The sequence below is a fragment of the Phyllopteryx taeniolatus genome, chromosome 8 (assembly GCF_024500385.1).
Source record: "Phyllopteryx taeniolatus isolate TA_2022b chromosome 8, UOR_Ptae_1.2, whole genome shotgun sequence".
NCBI lineage: Eukaryota > Metazoa > Chordata > Actinopteri > Syngnathiformes > Syngnathidae > Phyllopteryx > Phyllopteryx taeniolatus.
The window spans coordinates 1,263,263-1,285,023 of NC_084509.1; the positions used below are offsets into that span (position 1 = coordinate 1,263,263).

At 40.1% G+C, this 21,761-nt stretch overlaps 1 protein-coding gene across 9 annotated transcripts in view; it reads left to right on the forward strand.

The window, feature by feature from the left end:
* gria4a (glutamate receptor, ionotropic, AMPA 4a) overlaps window positions 1–21,761 on the forward strand; it is a 130,932-nt gene that overhangs the window by 87,323 nt on the left and 21,848 nt on the right. For all 9 annotated transcript variants that reach the window (XR_009789724.1, XR_009789725.1, XM_061782124.1 and 6 more), the window contains 3 exons: window positions 11,312–11,518; window positions 12,893–13,108; window positions 13,919–14,079. Coding sequence is in view for 7 of the 9 variants with exons in the window: in XM_061782124.1 (XP_061638108.1) it covers window positions 11,312–11,518; window positions 12,893–13,108; window positions 13,919–14,079 (584 nt within the window). In the remaining 2 variants the exon portion in view is untranslated. The remainder of the gene's footprint in view (window positions 1–11,311; window positions 11,519–12,892; window positions 13,109–13,918; window positions 14,080–21,761) is intronic.

A 21,761-nucleotide genomic window follows, 5' to 3' on the forward strand; every position in this document is an offset into this window, starting at 1 on the left:
CGCAAACTAGTTCAAAGTTCAATTCACAACTTTTAAAATGAACTAGTTCAGTTCATAGTTCATGAGTCAAACTTTTGAACTAAGCCCACCGTTCCAAAAATGAACAAATTCATAGTTCTTTTTTTTTTAAATATATATATTGCTACTGTTTGCAGGTTCATTTACAGTGTGTTTAGCCGGCTTTCTCCTGGAAGTCTAACGAAACCTGGCACTCTATTGAATGAAAATTAAAAGCCAGATGCCAGAGTGAGCGTGTTCACAAAGCGTTCATCAGGCAAAAATACAGTACGTTCAGTTCATGTTCGCCAAAAATATGAACGAGTTCATGAACTTTTATTGATTAAACCCGTTTAGGTACAACATTGCATGAATGGTTGTTTGTCTATATTGTATGTGTCCGGTGATTGACAGGCAACCAGTCCTGGGTGTACCAGGCCAAATCAGTTCACTTGTGACCCTCATGAAGACAAGCGTTATAGAAAATGGATGGACTGATGTTTTAAATGATTGGCCAGCAGTCACCAAATTTGGTGGAAGATCAGGAACCTGCCGACCACTTTGGCCTTTAAAATAAAATGTCTAGTTTAACCTCTGGCATATACTTTATTTTTCCTCTCATCAGATCAAATGACTGTGACTGTAATTGACAAAGTATGGATGCACATAAAGTCTCATCATTTCTTAACTTGACAGAGGCCTTACCTTGTCCTTCTTCTTAATCGGTGAACTCCATCATTTTTATAAATCTACTCAGTCATGCCTGCAGGGTCAACTTCCCCGAGTGTATTTCACTTCCTCCGAGAGGAAGTATGAAGGTCAATCCAATAAACCAAGGCCCAAATTCCTTCTGCTTACTGAATTTAACAATAAATAAATAATAATTTATTGAAACGTTACTTCAACAAAGTCCTCAACTTAAGTTTTTCACCTAAAATTATTTTCAAACAACTGAAAATCTCAGTGACTTATGGGCCCATTTACACAATTAACCTGCCCCTTCCATGTTGATAATTCATGCATGCGTGCCTTTAAGCTGCCACAGAATAAAAATAACTAAAGGCTTCTTTATACTCGCGCGGACGGCGGCCGCACCGACGTCACTGCGGCTGTCCCACGCGTAGTTTGCCTTTATACTCGAGCGCAACCCACGCACGCAGTTTTGAAAATGTACTGCAGTTCACCTCCTAGTCGGGGGTGTCGCTACGGCTGGTATTAGACAGGACACCACGGGGTAGAGTTTCCTCTGCATTTTTTTGGTCCATTTCCGGTTGCCGTTTTTACTGTCCTTTAGTACGAAGGAACAAAGCAACAACAATGGTGACCGTGGAATAGTATCTGCTAGAACAAATGGACCTAGATGACCAGATAATACGTTTAATTATGCTGCAAATCGTTCGAGAAGGCGGCGGCGTAGATGGTATGTAGAACCAAGGGTCACGCTGAGTACGTCGTCACAGCATGTGACTAAAACGGACCAATCACGAGAGATATTTCCGCGGCGTTCGACGCGCAGCAACAATTTTTGCCGCGGGCACGTCAAGCTACGCAGAGGGGCCAATTCGTCGGTCACGTGATGCAATGCGGGCGTTGTCGACCACGGGAGTATAAAGAGGCCTTAACACTACCTGGAAAAGTGCACTGCAATAGTGATCAATTGTTAAGTCGCGTGGCGTTTTCTATTGTGCTTAGCTTGCAGTTGTCGTTTGTATGACAAATACATTGTAATGTCTTATTAATGCTGTTTCCTGCCCTTGGTTTTACGGCTCATAAAAATGGTTTTCTGTGTTTAAAATGTAATATTTGTTAACATTTGATTAAACAATGAAATTCTGCATTATTGTACAACCAAAAACAGTTGGATTACTGCAATAACATTTTGCGCTTTGTTGAAGGACGTTCAGAAAAGCACATTCACACAAGGGTTTGTAAGAAATTGTACAAAATAACTACCAGTATATGCTCTATAGAGCGGAACCTCAAAGTTTAAGTACTATCTGACAGCATGCTGGTCGCTCTCTGATTTGTTCAGATTTTGAAACTTTGATTTTGTTTTCCCCTAATGAACTCAAAACAAATGAAGCAATCATGTTAACCAAAGATGGTGAATGTCATGAAACACCTTTGAAAACAAGTGATGACACTAGAGCAGGAATGGGCAATTAAGTTTCATAAGGGACCATGTGAAAAATTGGAACATTGTCGAGGGCCATGCCAGCATGATAAGCTCAATCGGGTTCCATATTAATTTTAAAGTATTTCTAGAAAGCAGCAAATTCATTGTTTTAATAAGCTGCTACTTGCATAGATATAGTGTATGTTAAAAAAATGTTTTAAAAAACTCTTAAGCATAAAAAATAACATATCACTACTTGATCAACATTCATGAAAAAGCATGTCTGCAGAGTGCATCTATTTATCTCGATTTCTATAGTCCGTTGACATTTGAGCACATCATGTTAACTCTTCCTAGTTTGGACTCCCAAATCAGCATCAGGACAAATCCCCCTTTCCCTCCACCGTGCAGGAAATATAGTAAGAATGTTGCTAACACGAAGAACACTGTTGACATTGACGCTAGTTGCTTTTTTTTTTTAAAGGGGCTGGAAAAATTGCTCTTACTCGCTTGTACCGCCCACACGTGTACATCCAAATAAAAGCATCTATCCGTTAATTTTCCATACCGCTTATCCTTACTAGGGTCGCCAGTGTCCTGGAGCCTATCCCAGCTATCTTTGGGCGAGACGCGGCGTACAACCTGAACTGGTCGCCAGCCCATCACAGTGCACATATAAACAAACAACCATTCACACTAACATTCACACCTAGGAGCAATTCAGAGTCTTTAACCTACCATGAATGTTTTTGGGATGTGGGAGGAAACCGGAGTACCCGGAGAACACCCACCACGCAGGGACAGGGAGAACATGCAGACTCCACACAGGCGAGGTCGTATTTGAACCTCAGAACTGTGAGGCTGACGCTCTAACCAGTCGTCCACCATGCCGCCCCCAAACAAAAGCAATTCTTTCACCAGTTGAAAGTCGGTTGCACTGACCGCTCAGCTAAAAGCCTGGGCCGTTAACTCAGCAGCCAGCACCCTCTTTTGAGGATTCCAGGAAATTAGGCTCGACGAATGCGCATTCACACAGTACTGGCATCCATCCATTACAACAGCACATTTTAAGGTTTTTGTTTTGTTTTGGGGCGGCACGGTGGGCGACTGGTTAGAGCGTCAGCCTCACAGTTCTGAGGACCCGGGTTCAATCCCCGGCCCCGCCTGTGTGGAGTTTCCATGTTCTCCCTGTGCCTGCGTGGGTTTTCTCCGGGTACTCCGGTTTCCTCCCACATCCCAAAAACATGCATGAATTGGAGACTCTAAATTCAAGCACGCCCGCGACCCTAGTGAGGAGAAGTGGCTCAGAAAATGGATGGATGTTTTGTTTTGTTTTTTTATTTGCGGGCCAGTCAGAGGCTGCGAATGGGCTCGATGTGGCCCATGGGCCGTACTTTGCCGAGTGAGCCATTAAGTGGCTAACTAGCTAGCGAGTGGCGTTTGGAGTCTCTTCTGCTTTTCGGTATTCACTTAACACTTCTTCTTCCACGTGGCTAACAGCAGTCAACTCCTGGCTCAACATTGCAACATGTCCAACTGGCATGGTACCAAAATACTAAACACTCAACACTCCACTCGGCCTGACTGCCAGTTAGCTTACTTTACATAACTACTACTGTAATTAGTTCTTGTATTAACAACCCTTTTCTTGCGTGACACAATTCGTGATGACTGTTCAACCCAAGATGTATACAACTTTTAAGGCATTTCCCCCAAAATTTGGTCCAAATTCTTAATTTCACAGCCTTGAAGGTTCAACAAATTTGGAGGTTCCACTGTATAATGTCAAGCTATACTTTTACACGACAATATAATGAATGAGTCAGCGTGAGTCCCGCAGCAACATAGTCATTTTCCTGCTAAAAATCTTTTTGAAATTTTTTATGAGAACCGGCTGCTTTCTCAGTGAAAAAGATCATGTTAACCTGGCCCTTTGGTCGAGAGAAGCAGTTGACTTGACCAAGCAACACAATGACTGAGGAGCTAAATGTTGCAGCGTTTTGCTCTTTTTATGTCTAAATAGCTCAGAGACAATCATGCTGACTCACTTGGCCAATACATCAGTGAGTGCATGATTATGTGCTATAATTTGACTAATTGAGGAATGAATGGACTGATTATCCATCTGACAGACTGAAATAGGCTGTGACCGCTTGGCTCGGCCCTCTGGCTGTTGCAATGGATGGCTCACGGGCTGATTTCATGTCTCGGTCGTTGGTTAGTCATTACGGGACAGTCTAGCGTTTTGTAATGCTGAACTGATTGTTGACTGAATGACTGGTCACTTCAATGCCCCCGATGAGCTAACTGTCTCCAACAACAGTCTTAAGTGTCTCTTTGGCACTGCTCGGGAACCTTTTATGCCATATCAGCCCCAAACCATTTGGTACTACAAAACTCTTCTTCAACCCACCAACCTTTTTGTACTTAATAGCCATTTGGATGATTTGCTGTCACTCGTTTTGTTGTTCCCCCTTCTCCTTTTGTACTTTTTTCTCACTCTCGCTTTCACACATTCCTGTTTAATTAAATTCTCCATGTGCCACTCTTTGTTTGAACTCCTATCTGGGCCTTCAAATTTCCATCTCTGGATTTCCAGGCTGGATTTACACTACCAAGGTTAAGTGAGGTTTTTCAAGTAAGGGATTTTTTTTTTTTTTTTTTCCCTTTTTGGGCATTTCGGGGTAAAGATGGAATTATGTATCCTCAGATTTGAGTCCAGCCTCTCTTAAATGTTGCAGATAGATCACAATGCAATTGATCAGATGCAGTGTATTCCTGTCTGTGTTAGCCTGACACCATTTAAATATACACATTGAGTACAGATAAATGTCTACCTAAACTACACACCCATGTTGACTAAAGTGCACACACACACACACTTGGCAAATCAAGCATTAATTCAAGCACCATTGAATATATTCTTAATATGATACATTACAGCTGCATAGATCTATAAATGGGAAAAAAACATTTAAACATGCATTTAAGCCTGTGGGTACATAATGGTATGTAATATTTAATGTTTGTCAACAAAAATGGGAATCAGAATTTGCCACTGTGTTAATCCAGACTTAAACAGCCAATACATCACTTTTTCTTGTTCAGATTCACATACTGGTTTTGCACTCATTTTCTCTCCTTTTGCCCAGTTTTGACATCCATTCCTCACCCCGACAACACAAAGAAGCATGATATTGTCCCTAAGTTGCAAAGAAACACACGCACGCACACACACGCAAGCACGCACACACACACATTACCTTTACACTGAGACAAAGGCATCTGGGGCTAACTGATTAAGGAGACTTTGAAGTGAAAATGTTCCCACCGTTCTGCGTGTATGAGAGCTATGTGTTGCTTCCATCATATTAGCTCCACAGAGTGGGCTGATCACATTTTAAGCACTCAACCTTCTAACACAATGAACTGGACGGTAATTTGAAAAGGAGACTAGGGGAGCGATTAATCATTCATTCATCCATTCATTCATCTTCTGTTCCGCTTATCCTCACTATGGTCGCAGGCGTGCTGGAGCCTATCCCAGCTATCTGGTACACCCTGAAATGGTTGCCACCCAATCGCAGGGCACATACAAACAACCATACGTGCACTCATTCATACATGCGGGCAATTCAGAGTCTTGAATTAACCTACACTGCATGTTTTTCGGATGTGGGAGGAAACCGGAGTACCCGAAGGAAACCCACGCAGGCACGGGGAGAACAAGCAAACTCCACACAGGCGGGGCTGGGATTCGAACCACGGTCCTCAGAACTGTGAGGCAGATGTGCTAACCAGTCATGCCGCCAGGGAGTGGTTAAATTTTCTTTATTAGCAAAAATAAAGTTATTCAATTGGAGGAGAGTAAATCATGGCAAGCTCATTGGATTGCATAGTATATTCATAGAAATGCATTTCTTTAATAGAAATTAAGTGGCATTTCATCTCATGCTAACTTCTGTATACCTTATAGAATCTGAAGCCAGTCTGTGTATTGCTGTGCTTTAATTACATCCTTGATATAATCACCCAATATGTTTAGGATCATCTTTTTCCTGTATCATTGTTAAAATTTCAAATTGAAAAAAAATAAGAACTTATGTGATGGTGGTGAAGAATATTAATTTGAAGTAAACAGCAAATGAGATAAAACTGTGGATGACTACAATATGCAGTCAAGCTCTCATTTGGGTGATATTCCCAGTCAGTGAGCATCTTAAATTGCTGTGTTGATCTATTAGAGGATGCACGTCTCGTGTTCATTAATTTTATGATTCATGTTGGGTCGATGGAATGAGCGCCCAGGGACCTGGAAATGTTTCTGCTAATGTCACTGAAGGAAGAAGGTTTTTGTGTGTTCTGACACAATGGGGCAATATATTCATGTGATAGTTATATTAAAGCTTATTAAAGTGTAAAATGAAATATCAAAACTAAACTAAGAACACATTGTAGTTACCTTTGGCGTAGACAACCTCCACAGGCACTGTATATGGACAACATTCTCCACTATCTCTTTATGTAAAGATCTTGGGTAATGAAGAATGGAAAACTGAAGATACAGAAAAAAACAGTTCAGGTATGTGCATGCTACAAGTATTGGGACCAGGACTGGACTGGCACAAAAAAAATAATTAGACAGACTAGTAATTTATGTAATTTTTCCGAACCCAACTGTAGTTATTATGGCAACTTGTACATGGTGTGGACTCGAGTCACATGACTTGGACCCAAGGCCGACCCGAGTCATGAATTTGGTGACTTTAGACTCGACAACATGTTAAAGGACTTGCAATTTGACTTGGACTTGAACAGCAATGACTCGTGACTTGACTTGGACTTGAACCCATTGGCTTGAAAAGACTTGCTCCTTTGACCAAAGCACTGAGAAACCAACAACAACACTTTGTAGCTTTCTCCTTCTATATAGCTCTGTGCGAAACTTACTATTTTACTACAGGAAAATATGATAACGTAAGGCTGAATATCTTATTGATATTATTTATATCTCATTGACTCATTATTAGGAACGGTGGACGACTAGTTAGCACATCCGCCTCACAGTTCAAATCCCGGCCCCGCCTGTGTGGAGTTTGCATGTTCTCCCCGTGCCTGCGTGGGTTTTCTCCGGGTACACCGGTTTCCTCCCACATCCCAAAAACATGCAGGGTAGATTAATTGAAGACTCTGAATTGCCCTTAGGTGTGAATGTGTGCGCGAATGGTTGTTTGTTTATATGTGCCCTGCGATTGGCTGGCAAACAGTTCGGGGTGTACCCCGCCTCTCGCCCGAAGACTCAATTTAGGGCAAATACTTGAAACTTGGTCCCACCTCTGATATATGTTATGCAGTATGTATATTCTATTGCAGGGGTGTCAAACTCATTTTTGTCGCGGGCCACATTGTAATTACGGTTTCCCTCAAAGGGCCGTTATGACTGTGAAACCATAAAAATCTTTAATCGCCTCATCATATTTACACACAAAATGTATGAACTTGTTTTGGATTAATGTTTGGTAACACAAACATTTTTACAATATCTCAACGTTATCTTTTATGATATATGACAATTTGAAATTTTGGTACATATTTTAGGAAGAATCATGGAAGTTGATACACATGATTTTGCCTTTGCGGGCCACATAAAATCATGTGGCAGTCCAGATCTGGCCCCCGGGCCTTGAGTTTTACACCTGTGTTCTATTGCCTCAACAGCCTGGCTTGATTAGACTTAGAGAGCGATAGGTTATTACAATTTATAAAGTGGTAAACTGAAAACATAATTGAAAAAAACAATTTTAAAAATTTTAATATTTGAACTTTTAGGAAAAACTTTGCCACCATCTAAACCATTGAAACACTGTAATATGGGACTAGTATTTGCTCTTCCATCTTATTTCATTGGGTTATATTATTTAGCTCTATTCACCAGTTTAAGGTTCAATTTTTTTTTTTATTTATTTTTTTTTTTTTTATCATAATCAGAAAAGGCTCATAGTCATGCATGACACCAAACAAAACAACCAAAAACAGGGCTTGAGTTGGCAAATAAATAATAGCAGCATGAGAGAAAAAAACGTTTTGTCTCATAGCTAATTAAGATTTTAAGTTACAGTAAGAGTTAATCATGACTTTAGAAGTCTATCAAATAACCTTTGCGGAAATCAAATAACTACATTTACGCAACATGTATAGTTCTACCTCCTTGGGTATATTCTATTCCAAACAATGTATCATCACCATCGTAGATATAAGAAGTTTGGTGTCTATTGTTAACTCCACCACTTTTGGTTGCTCCATTTAGTTAAAGTGATTATTTTATTATTCTCTTTTATTGAAATAAACTGTAATATGTATTTTCTGAACTTCCCTGATGTAGCAGCTCAGGATTCAGGATAAATGGTTCTCCCTCCCTTAAAAAGTTACAAAATGCATTTTTATCAGGCAAAAACAGGGCTGCTTTATGAACTCATGCAAAGTAACTACTGTATGGCTTAAAAGCATTTGACACAGTCTTACTCTTATTTAATGTGGGCATGTCTTTTGCTAAAATAGTTTTCCATATGTTTTACACTTTTGTAATGTTTAAATTACAAACCTTTTACTTCTCATTTCACTTATTTGAGTGTTTTTTAAAACATTTTTAATTGCAGAATAAAGAGTTGGGACTAATTAATACCACTATGCAGTCTTTCAACACACCATTAACCTAAATATCTAAAATATTATGATGTAACCTAAACTGGACACCTGCTCCTCATCCAACACTTCCCAGCCTTGCCAATATGTGAAAACGAGTAAGGTGAGTAAGTGACACCAACGTCAGCGCATGCACACAAAGCAGAACATTCCATTGAAAAACCTAATAAAGTACGGATAATGCTTCATGTTTTGAGCATGGATACCAACAAATCGATGATGCGTATTATACATAGGTAGAAGGAAATTCCTGATTTGGGGAGGTCGATTTCGGGGTTGTGTATCATACTCGAGAGTGTATTACACACGAGAAATTACGGTAATAGTCAACTAAGGGATCTTATTTAAATGATTAAATTGATCCACGCTTTTGTCCATGTAATGTATAAATTCTTATTTTACCCTCCAATCATACTGTGATGAGTAAAATATAATACATATATTATATGTATGTATAAACTATTATTATGCTTTAGTAAACGCTTGCCTGTCTCTGACCTTACCAATTGTAATGCAATTTCAATAAATTAAGCTGTTTCTTACATATTTCATTGCACTGCTTGCTCATTTGAACATATCAAGGCTAAACTTAGTGTTCATATTCAATCAAATTGAAAAAGCCTACTTGATAAATTAGGCGAGATTTGTGTTTGATTAAACAGGGCTCAATGGCATTTTAACAGGCCTGGTTCAGTTGGATTACAAGGCCAGTAGCCTTAGGCGTAATACAATAACTCACCACTGCTAATGGATATGCCGTCACTCCGCGTGTGTGTGCGTGATTTGTAATTCTTAAAACGTACCCACCAAACCATTAAACTCACGCTTCGCTTTTATCTTGCAAACTGTACGCTCAAAAGTCATTTTGGCTCAAACAACGTGCCTTCAAAGCAGCAGTGTTCTTTCCTTGCCTGTATTTCGCTTCTGTTGAAAATCTCTCTCTCAGCTACAGTGCAGCAGTGAGACAGGTTCATGCCCCAGTGGAGGCACGTCAAGGCAAATAAAGATGAAACATAAGGCACAACGTTGTTTTCCCATACAAAGCGTTCAGATACTGTATATGTGGAAATAACTGATGTAATTGTTTATCCTCCATTTCATCATATGACTTACTCTTAAGAGGTGTTTCCTTGAAAGAAACAAAATGTTTTCATCTCTCTCATCGGTTTGCCTCTTGTACAACCCCAATTCCAATGAAGTTGGGACGTTGTGTTAAACATAAATAAAAACAGAATACAATAATTTGCAAATAATTTCAACCTATATTTAATTGAATACACCACAAAGACAAGATATTTAATGTCCTCTGGGCCCGAGCTCATCAAAGATGGACTGACGCATAAGCGGAAAAGTGTTCTGTGGTCCGACGAGTCCACATTTCAAATTGTTTTTGGAAATTGTGGACGTCGTGTCGTCCGGGCCAAAGACGAAAAGAACCATCCGGACTGTTATGGACACAAAGTTCAAAAGCCAGCATCTGTGATGGTATGGGGCTGTGTTAGTGCCAATGGCATGGGTGACTTACACATCTGTGAAGGCACCATTAACGCTGAAAGGTACATACAGATTTGGGAGAAACATATGCTGCCATCCAAGCAACATCTTTTTCATGAACACCCCTGCTTATTTCAGCAAGACAATGCCAAACCACATTCTGCACGTGTTACAACAGTTTGGCTTCATGGCAAAAGAGTGCGGGTACTAGACTGGCCTGCCTCCCATTGAAAATGTGTGGCGCATTATGAAGCGTAAAATACGACAACGGAGACCCCGGACTGTTGAACAGCTACATCAAGCAAGAATGGGAAAGAATTCCACCTACAAAGCTTCAACAATTGGTGTCCTCAGTTCCCAAACGTTTATTGAATGTTGTTAAAAGAAAAGGTGATGTAACACAGTGGTAAACATGACCCTGTCCCAGCTTTCTTGGAACGTGTTGCAGCCATAAAATTCTAAGTTAATGATTATTTGCTAAAAATAATAAAGTTTATCTGTTTGAACATTAAATATCTTGTCTTTGTAGTGTATTCAATTAAATATAGCTTGAACATGATTTGCAAATCATTTTATTCTGTTTTTATTTATGTTTAACACAACGTCCCAACTTCGTTGGAATTGGGATTGTACTACATGTACTCTTGACTCTATTCATTTTTTATATATGTTACAGCTACAAACTTTTAGATGCCCTGTATTAAATGTTATCTTGTGAAGATTGTCAATTTCTAACAAGTATATAAATAAATATAAATATTAGGGTCTGTATGTAGCACACAAAGTCAATCAAATGTGATTTATCCTTTAACAGTTGTCGATGTCATTATGTTGAAATACATATCCATGATACTATTCTATTTGTATTACCATCTGTTTTCCCACTTGAACATATTTTTCTCATTTGTTTTCCTGCCCCCCCCCCCCTCTTTTGGGCATTAATTATAAGTGCAATTACCAACCTCCAAACAGTGTATTTCTCACCTTATGCTGCTTTTATAGGAGGGCCCCTATGTGATGCTGAAGAAGAACTGGGAGCTATATGAAGGCAATGACCAGTATGAGGGCTACTGTGTGGATCTAGCCTCAGAGATCGCCAAACACATTGGAATCAAATACAAGATCTCCATTGTGCCTGATGGGAAATACGGAGCCAGAGATCCAGAGACAAAGATATGGAATGGGATGGTGGGAGAGCTAGTTTATGGGGTAAGGCTGGATGGATGTTATTTATATTAGTACAGTAATGTGTAAAAGTCTTAGCATTTTTAATCCTACAAATCAATTTTCTATCATGACCAAATATAATTCTATTTTTCATTGTCATATAATAAAAAAAACATGATACCTTGGATAGGATTTAGGGTGACCCCGATTTTTTTTTTTTTCACGAATAGTGCAACCATGTTTCACAGTACTTTATTTGTACAATGTCACTCTATTCTCAAGAATGTTTGAAATTTTAACAGCTGGGACGGAAGGTCAGATCAGTTAAACATTGTCTCTCAATCATGTTAAAACATGCGTTATGTCTATATGACTTTAAATGACACCTGAACAAAGCCAATATGTGCAGTGTTTGTTTATCAGACACAATACGATTTGCAAATGTTTTCTATTATTTTGATACGTAACTACAACAATACAATAATTTATGTATGCTGTGGTAATGATTCAGTTCGAAATTACGTGGGAGTTTTCATGCAAATCTGTACACAAGTATTCAAAATGGTATTCAGTGTGCTACAACAACCACACACAGATGCTAAAAAAATAGATAAAACTGAATAATCTTCACAATGTCTGCACAGTAGACACTGCAGTTACATTTGGACAGTAGCTTATCCTACCTACCATTGTGAACCCACCTGGGGCTCTGACACGCCGTTAAAGTATATAAGCTTATCCGAACCTTTGCATACAGGTTTCCATCAGCCAAGTTTGGTCTGGAAGGTTCACTAATTCCTGAATAATTTGGCATAGTGACCAAGTATGCTGTTGACACCATGCACATTCTGAGAGCTCACATTGAGAAGACAATGTCAGTCATCACTTTGAGAAAGTGTGAAAGTAAACAGTGTTGCTTAGCGACAGCGGAAATAATTGGCCTGCAAAATTCCTGATGGAAGGTAACACTGAGGACACAAAACGTTGACTAATCAGGTTTGATTTGTTCCGAGTGCTCAGTGTACTACCAGATGAGGCATCAAAGGGCACACACATTTAAGAACTTCATCTTCTCATCCACTTTTTTATCTGTGTGTGTCATAATGGTTTCGGCACACTTGTGGTCTTGCTCATACTTGCTCTGTACTGTTTACACATCACTACTACATTATTCTAATCGATCTTCAATCCACTGTAAACGCACTCCCTCTTTGCACATGTTGCTGGTTCAACATATGCACTGATTCAGCTGCTCATTTTCTCCTGCCTTGCCCATTCAATTGTCCTTGCTCTTTCCATGATCATCATCCTTTTACTCTTCTTTCTGCATAAATGGAGACGACAGATAAAAGTACTTGTCTGGAAATCAACTGACTTAAAATACAAAAGAAAACCAGTCCCATTTTTTCTTTGCAGAAAGCGGAAATTGCAGTGGCCCCACTTACCATCACTCTGGTTAGAGAAGAGGTGATCGACTTCTCAAAGCCTTTCATGTCTCTGGGAATCTCCATCATGATTAAGAAGCCTCAGAAGTCCAAACCAGGTGTTTTCTCTTTCCTGGACCCGTTGGCCTATGAAATTTGGATGTGCATCGTGTTTGCTTACATCGGAGTCAGCGTGGTGTTGTTTTTGGTGAGTTTTGGGGATGGGGAAGTTGTGTTGGATTGTATGGATGCCACTGAGTGAGTGTATAGATAGATGTTTGTGTTTTTAGTTATGAAGACTATACAAAAAAACTGCAGAAATTCTGCAAAACCTTTAGGAAGGTTGGCACATATGCCAAGCACAATCTTATTTCCATTCTGGATAGATGAATTACTTGTTTACACTCCTCACAAAAAGTGAGGGATATCCAGCTTTCGGGTAAAATTTCAGGATAACCCTAAAATGCACTATAACCTTAGGTGAACCTCAGTTGACCTCTAAACTTTTGAGTAAACACATACAACTGTTCAATAGTTCACAACTTGTTCTTTTATAACAAGTAGCTGGCAAAATTCACAGCAGGTGATTGATCCATGAATCAGCAAATAAATCTCTTGGTTCAGTTATAATTGTTGTTTAAACAGTCCTCTTCATCCTGCTGTTCACATTTTGACATTATGAGACCATGTGATTGTGGACGTCTGGTCGGGTAAAGGGTAAAATGCATTATCACAAGCTTAACTGGAAATGGGTATATTATTACTGAAATGTTATAAATAATGCACAACATTGAAGAAAAACACAATACATTACTGTACTGACTGTGTGTACTGTGTGACTTTTGTAACATGTCAATCCCAACACTGTTCACAATAAAGTCCATTTTAATGTCGACTGCCTTGTTCTCGTCGGACTGCATGCTGGTAATTGGAGAAACCGCCGCTCTACTGAATGTTATTGTGGATTCCCTATATTGTGCACTATTGATATTAAAGACGTTTTCTTGTGCGGTCTCAGGTGAGTCGCTTCAGTCCATACGAGTGGCATGCTGAGGAGCCAGAGGAGGGCACCACAGAGCAGGGCCCCAACGACCAACCTCCAAATGAGTTTGGCATCTTCAACTCCCTCTGGTTTTCACTGGGGGCCTTCATGCAACAAGGCTGTGACATCTCACCGCGGTGAGTGTAGAAGATGTGGTGCGTGGTGCTGAGTGTGTGCGCGTTCGCGCATGTGGGCGAATACCCCTCCTGGTACCGCCACAGCGTCCTCTGCTAAAAATACATGTTTAATTTAGAAAAAAGCTGCATCTAGCTCCACGTAAAAGCTCCAGCCTCTTTGGGTGTTAGACACACACATTATGGAGCACTTGTGTGCGTTTCGGATGTAGTGATAAGACTGTTTACAATGCCGAGCACTTTTCTCACTTTAACACTGACCTGGGCTGTTGCTCCGTGACACTGTGTGAATATGTGTAAATAAACACACACCATAAAAGTGAAATATGGAAGTCTAAAAGTAAACATGGGCACACAGTCCCTCGTCCTTGTCTATATGTGTGAGCATTGGTGGGAGATTTCACAGTTTGCTCGGTGTCCATAAATGTTTAAAGAACTACTGAAGAGGCAGAGTCCAGCTGTATTTTTAGAATATTTATATGAATATAGCATTCTATTATTGATAACCTCAGAATGCAGTTTATTGAAATATTCATGGACGTCATCCTGGAGACCTTTCGAGAGCAAATCTGAGGAAAGACGGCGCAGCGGGGAGCACTTGACGACAGATCAAATGATAGAAAAGAATAAGAGACAGTGACAGGTTAAATGTCTGCTAATTCTTCATTGGGATTCATTTTGGTGAGTTTATAAAACTTATTTTGCAACAAATAGCGGTAATTTTAACTAACAGCTCCAAAATCATGTTTACGTAATGTTTAATGTCGCAGTGGGTTCACTGGCACGGTTTTTACGCCGGACCCCTTGCTGACATAACCCAACCCATGTTTTCATCCGGACATGGGACCAGCAGTGGTTGGGTATTTGGGCAGTGACCAGGAATAGAACATGCAAGCTGCACAAAATGCATCAGCATGTACCACTACACTACCACTGCAGAGAAAACCCATAAAGATGAACATAATTGTTTTTTTTTTTGCCTGAAGACAAAAAAAGCCCTTCTTCACTCAACACTTAGGGCCACACTAAAACAAACGCTAAAAAACAAACTACTCTTGAAAGGCCTTCTGGCTTTGAAAACGTTTTCACCTTTAGGACTTTTTCTTTCTTCTCTTCTGTGCTTTCACACCTGGTTTAACAGCCAGAGCAACTTTTCACATTTGGGGTAATGACCAAAAGTTGGCTCCGCTACGACCCTTCCAGCCTTCTCTTATGCTCTCATCCTCAATTTTGTTCTTGGTCTCTCATCCCTCGCTCACCAACAGCTGTCTTCTCCCCTCCATCCCACTTTATGCAAATGACAGGCCAATTCTAACCACAATGCTAAAAAACACTCATGCCATCTGCATACATCTGCATTCACATACTCAAACGTGAAGTGCAACTGACAACACAGAGAACACTTCACACACAAGCTGCAAACACGCACACACACAGAATTGCTTTTGTGCAATTGCACAACAATCCACACAAACTTTAACACAAAACCTCTCCAGTCCCTTAGCCCGAGTGTGCGTGTCTGTGTGTGCAGCTGTCCTTGCGATAATGGGATACTTAACATGACGTTGGTGTTCATCATTGAAATCGCCTGGCCTTGTCACATCCAATACAGCACAACTGCAATAATGACCAGGATTACTGCGGTCATATATTTTATAATATTTTTATAATCTTACAAAGAGAAAAATGTTGCATATCTACTTTTTTATTTTCTATACCTGAGATATATTGTTTTAAAGAATAAGAAAATACAACTGAAATTATCTTTGTGTGTAGCCGCAGGACTAGAGCTGGGCAATTAATCGATTTCATCGATTAGTTCGAGTTTATTTGGCAGGATTTTTAAATTTTTTTTGTGGCATCTGTAGTTCAAAGCGCTGCACTTGCACTGCGTGCACGGACAAGATGGCTGCAAACAGAGGGGAGCTAGTTTACAAAAGCACAGTCATTGTTGCCGATTTAGAGACCTTGACATCATAGTTAGCAACTTCTCTAAGCCCGATAGTGACAATTAAAAAAAAAAAAAAAAAAAAAAAGACTGGCCACTTTAATTCATGCTTAGAAGCGCAAAAATTTTGCAAAACAGGTAACATACAGAATTATTTTCACATAGCGTTCCATATGACAAGAAAGAAGCCCCTTGTTGCAAAAGCAGCGATTTACTGTATAAACATGTTAGGAACATTTGACCTGAGATATGTGCTACGAAGCCACAAGTATTTTTCCAAGGTCACCTGTCCAACTCCTCATAAGAAAATACCTTGAGGGAGCTGAAGGTTGTCTGGTGTTACTCTTCAATCCATGCAGTTTGCAATGGTGGTGTTGTTGCTGTTGTGGCTTTCGGTTTGTCCCATTAGGGGCATCGCATGATTTTTTGGGGGGGGCACAGTTTGTAGTGCCGCATGCCTCTCCTGACCCAACAAACTCATTTTTATCCAGGTTTGGGACTAGCAGTGACTCTGGATTGTGGCACTGGTCGGGAATCAAACCGACGCTGTCTGCATAAAAGGCATGAGCGTCTACCACTACACAACCAGTGCAAAATGTTGAACATTTAAAATGTTAATTTGACAAGGTTTTGTGTGTTTACATGTTGTCATTTTTCTCATGAGGATGAACTTATCCGTACTGTTACATTATCTGGAAAGAAAAAATATTTATTTCTGTTATTTCTTTGGGAGTGGATGCAAGTTAATGCTTGGGGGGAAAAATTGTGGTAAAAAAAAACAACTTTCAAAGCTTGTTTGGTATCAGGAGAAATACAGCAAATCCCAGAAGGAGGGAACAACCAAAGAGCAAAACTTATTTTGAATAATGTAACGTCATTTGCTTTTCCTAGAAGCGAAGAGAGCAACGATCAAAATTAGTAATGGGATTCTTGTGAGGGGAAAAAAGGTTATAATGCCCAACCCTAAAAGGAATATTCAATTAAAAGTTAAAGAGGTTTAATTCGGGAAATTGTTTTAAGATGAGTTCTGGAACATCATGGTGTAAGAAGATGTATCAGCATCTATATGTCATCACCAATTACTACTAATACTTCTGTAGTATTCTATAGTTATAATTAGGATATAACGAATCTAAACTAATATTAAAGCTTTAAAAGTTTTCATCTGCTCTTCAACTGTTAAAAAAAGGACTGTTTACCCTGAACTTTTTCCCTACTCTGTCTCCTCACCGCTTGCCTGCCTCACACGCACCCACTCTCTCCACTCGCAAAGCTGCTTTGAGTAATAATTGACTGGCTAAGTTTTGTCATGTGGGAGGTGTTACAATGCATGTAATTAGTCTGTGTGTACTCTAATGATTCAAACTTCTGCCAGAAAGCTGTGCAGGTGAAAGTAAAACTACTGTAAATCCCCAAAAGTTCCACTAGTTAATTTTAAGACTTCATCAAAATAATCTAATGGGCCTGGATCTGGGTTGAGATCATTGTATGCCTATTGAGATTAGAACAACTAGATTCAGTTTTGTTTTTTTGTTTTTTATGAAATCCAAAAGTAAGTTTAATAAACATCTGACCTTGGAAAACATTACTTGCAACGTTTCAAACAACATAAGTCACGACTGCCCACTAGCTTCCATCGTTGCTAAGCGACAGGAGCAGTGCAAAAACTAAAGGGTGCTGGACTGTTTGTCATGAACTTCCTGACAGACTGTCTAATATTAACAATTTACTGACTTCACCTTGAGTAACTTTACTCTTTTGTTCTGCCTCAACTGCGAGACTATATACACGATTGTCACGCCCTTATGTCTGTTAAGTGCAGGCATATGCATGTACGGTACACTAAGATTTATGAGGCCTGACTTACTGCTTGGCGGCACGGTGACCGACTGGGGTTCAAATCCCGGCCCCGCCTGTGTGGAGTTTGCATGTTCTCCCTGTGTCTGCGTGGGTTTTCTCAGGGCACTCCGGTTTCCTCCCACGTCCCAAAAACATGCATGGTAGGTTGATTGAAGACTCTAAATTGCCCGTAAGTGTGAATGTGTGCGCGAATGGTTGTTTGTTTATATGTGCCCTGCGATTGGCTGGCGACCAGTGCAGGGTGTACCCCGCCTCTCGCCGGGATAGGCGGGGATGGGCTCCAGCACGACCGCAACCCTTGTGAGGATAAAGCGGTACAGAAAATGGATGGATGGATGGACTTACTGCAAGGTGCTAAGATATTTGTAAAATGGCATTTGTGTTTGTTTGATTTTGGGTATATACACCACCACAATCATTTTGAAATCCAGCCAATTATTTAGTGTCCACATTTATTACCCGGAGATGGATGCCAATTGTCTGCCATAGATTTTGGTAAAAACCTAATTAATTTTCTGAGATCATGAAGGCTCATTAAAATGAAAATGAGAATACTTGTAAATTAAAAAGTCAAAAGTAGCCCAGTCATAAATTCAATACAAATTTGAACAGATACATGTGATACTGTCCAAACCTATTGTTAAATATATTTTAGAAGTTATCATTTATTTGCTTAGCTTGCATTAGTATTATGGACGATTTTAGATGTCTCGCCTTCAAAAAGATGACTCAGCATCATCCGATGGAAGGGCGCCTGGACCAAGGACGTGATCGGATGTGGTCGGGGACGTGACAGGTGTTGGTCCAATGTTTTGTGTTGTGTCTTATTGTTTAGAACAGATAAATCCAACACCTATGTCTCGACCCCTGCATAAAATATTGAAACCTGTTGAACAGTATTTGTATAATGCTGTGAATATACACACAAAGAAAAACAAAACATGACCTAACACATGACATCTTTGCTGTATAGGGCAGGTGCATCCATTGCAGGATAGCAACCTAGAGTATATCCCCACCACCACACTGGATCCACTGTCAAGCTGATGTAAACAAGGGTCAGAGGGAGCACATGAGAACTTTTTCCAAGTTTGGAACCTGCCATAAATGTTTGCCGCTCATAATTTCCAAGGTTTTATCCTCTCCATCCCCATGCAACACTAATTTGGCATGTCATTGGAGATCAGCATATTGAGGCTGACGCTTATGGTGGAGCTAGAAATAAAGGTAAAAGACCTCCCAAGGAAAACGTTTTCATTGCTTGAATGCAAACATCTTAGCGTTAATTCTTGTTTAATAAAATGCCTTGTGACCTGTTTGCTCACCTTTTGTTGTGTATTCTCAAATACAGCACTTTTTCTTTCTTGTAACCTTCATGAGCATCTTTCGGGAAACATCTTATGACACTTACTGTTTGAATACGTGTGTGTGCGCAGGTGTGTGCGTGCATTAGTGTGAGCGAGAGTCAGTGTGTGTTGTGTATTGAGTTGCCATGATTGGTATGCGGCATGTGTCCCTCGCTCCCTGCTACTGCAGTCATCTCTGCAGTCTGAGTGTTACACTCACTTCTATTCAGGTCTTTTACTCTCACTCTATAGCCTCCACTGTATATATTTATCTATCTTCAGGAATGATCTCTCCTTTCCAATTTTACATTCCATCCCATCCAATCTCTCCATAGGATTTCCTTATCGTCCTTCTTCGGATCTTTTCAAGGCCGCTCATGCTGATCCTCACTGTCTAATCCTCGATTTAATTAATAAACTTTCCATGACAGGGACTGTCTGTGTGGTGGCATGTCTGCATGCCCCTGCACCCTTGTGTTTACATACACAGTGGTGAGTGGCAGGACACTTGAAAGCATTAACACACAATAATCCACATTGTCAGAGTGACCTTGAGAAGACATTTACACCACGCCCCTGTCATCTTTAGGTTCAGACTTTAGGGTTTAATGTCACTGATTGGCAAGGTCACTACAGAAAAGGTGCAGAGAAAGGGAAAACGATGATGGACAGTTGGGTGATGTGACTGAAATTCGTAGCATAAATGGCAGGAAAGGGATGCTGATGAGGAGGAGGGTTGAAAAAGAGTGCAGCAGAGTGAAGTAAACTGATCTGCAGAACACATCACAGAGGAATTGGATGTCTTTGTCAATAAACATCTGAAATTATAGCTCTTGTCTGTGCTCGCTGCCGGCTGTGGGTACATCCACAGTTCAGTGTGTGTGTGCGTGTGCGTGTGCGTGTGTGTGTGTGTGCATGTGCGTGTGTGTGTAACGTATTGAGTAAATGGCCCCGGGTGGCCTGAATACTTAATGATTGTAACAGATCCATCTAATGGAATGATGAACCAACTACAGTGGTGCACTGAAGCTTACCAACTCACAAGGTCACAAATTAAAATCCACTTGTACAGACTCTATGTCACTGCAATTCACTATTAATCGTTTTGGGGAGGTCCTCTAAATAGCCATCACACAGTTAACTGCAACCCATTTCTAACTGTATCCATCTGTCTTAACTTCACCATCTGGTTGGTAAGAGAGCTATCATTTGTGAGATGGTCTGAAGCTTTAGTTTGTATTGTGAAGAATTTAGTGACCATAACACAGCAGAAGGTTTATTTCCTAAATAAATTTGGTAATTGGATGAATGTCCTTTCTGTCATGTTGATAAGGGTGCAAGAAGTAGACGAGCAGACCACATTGTGAAAGGTTGGCAAGGAGCTAGCATAACCTGTTGTTGAGGAAAATGATACAAATATGTTCATTTAAAAAAGAAAAACATTTTGTGGGGTTCTTTGCTCTATTAATGGAGAAATATTGTTCCATTCTGATAAAAAATGCTACTAAGGCAAGATCCACCTTAAGGTCCACGACACACTGAGTGACAGGAACAAATGTGACTAAGCTGATGCACGGTGTGCGGGTTCTTCAAGTAATTTTCATGAGTGGCTGCTTTACTACGATTCAAAATTTGAATAGCATTGTGTTGCAAGGTCGCACAAGAATGCCATGTTGTATCACATGATCTTTCACAACAAAAATGTTTTCAGTTAACAAGCTAGATTCAGCAGGGATTCACGAAAACATACAATACGTACGTGTGGCTAAAAAGTAGGGATGTCCTGATCACATTTTTTTGCACTCAATGTCAGTCACTTGATTTTGAGTGTCTGCCAATACAGAGTCCTGATCCGATATCTCGGCAATGCATTCAGAGGAAAAAAACCTAAACCTTGTTGAAAGCATTCCCATAAGAGTTGAAGCTGTTATAGCTGCAAAGTGTAGACCGACATCATATTAAACCATATGGATTCAGAATGGGATATCATTGAAAATCATATGTGAGTCAAGGCAGGTGAGTGAATACTTTTGGCAATTTAGTATATGTGGCACCATAAAAAGTTTCCCGATAAGAAAACCAAGGGTTGCAGTTTTTCCGCTTCTGCAACTTCGTGTGCGAAGGTCAATCGGCAAGTGTGCGAGGCAGAATCACCGACTGTAATTTGTTTGTAATTGTCCAGTTTTAGTCGCATTGGGTCACGTCACTCGGTGTGCGGTGAGCCTGATCTTTTTGAGGGTTAACACTGTTTATAAATGCCACAAAAAAAAACTTAATGCTATGAATTTTTGCTCAAACAATATCATTGTCTGAAAAGATAGAGATGTCTACCAGCTATTCACCTTTCCAAACAAGTGGAAACCCCAAAGAGCTGGGAGAAATACACCAGGAGGAAGTCGGGAGAGGCCAGTACAAAAATGTGCCAGAAAGTACACCGTCATCTCGTCATATCATATTCAGTGATATTGATTCTGCACCTGGCCGACTGGTTAGAGCGTCAGCCTCACAGTTCTGAGGACCCGGGTTCAATC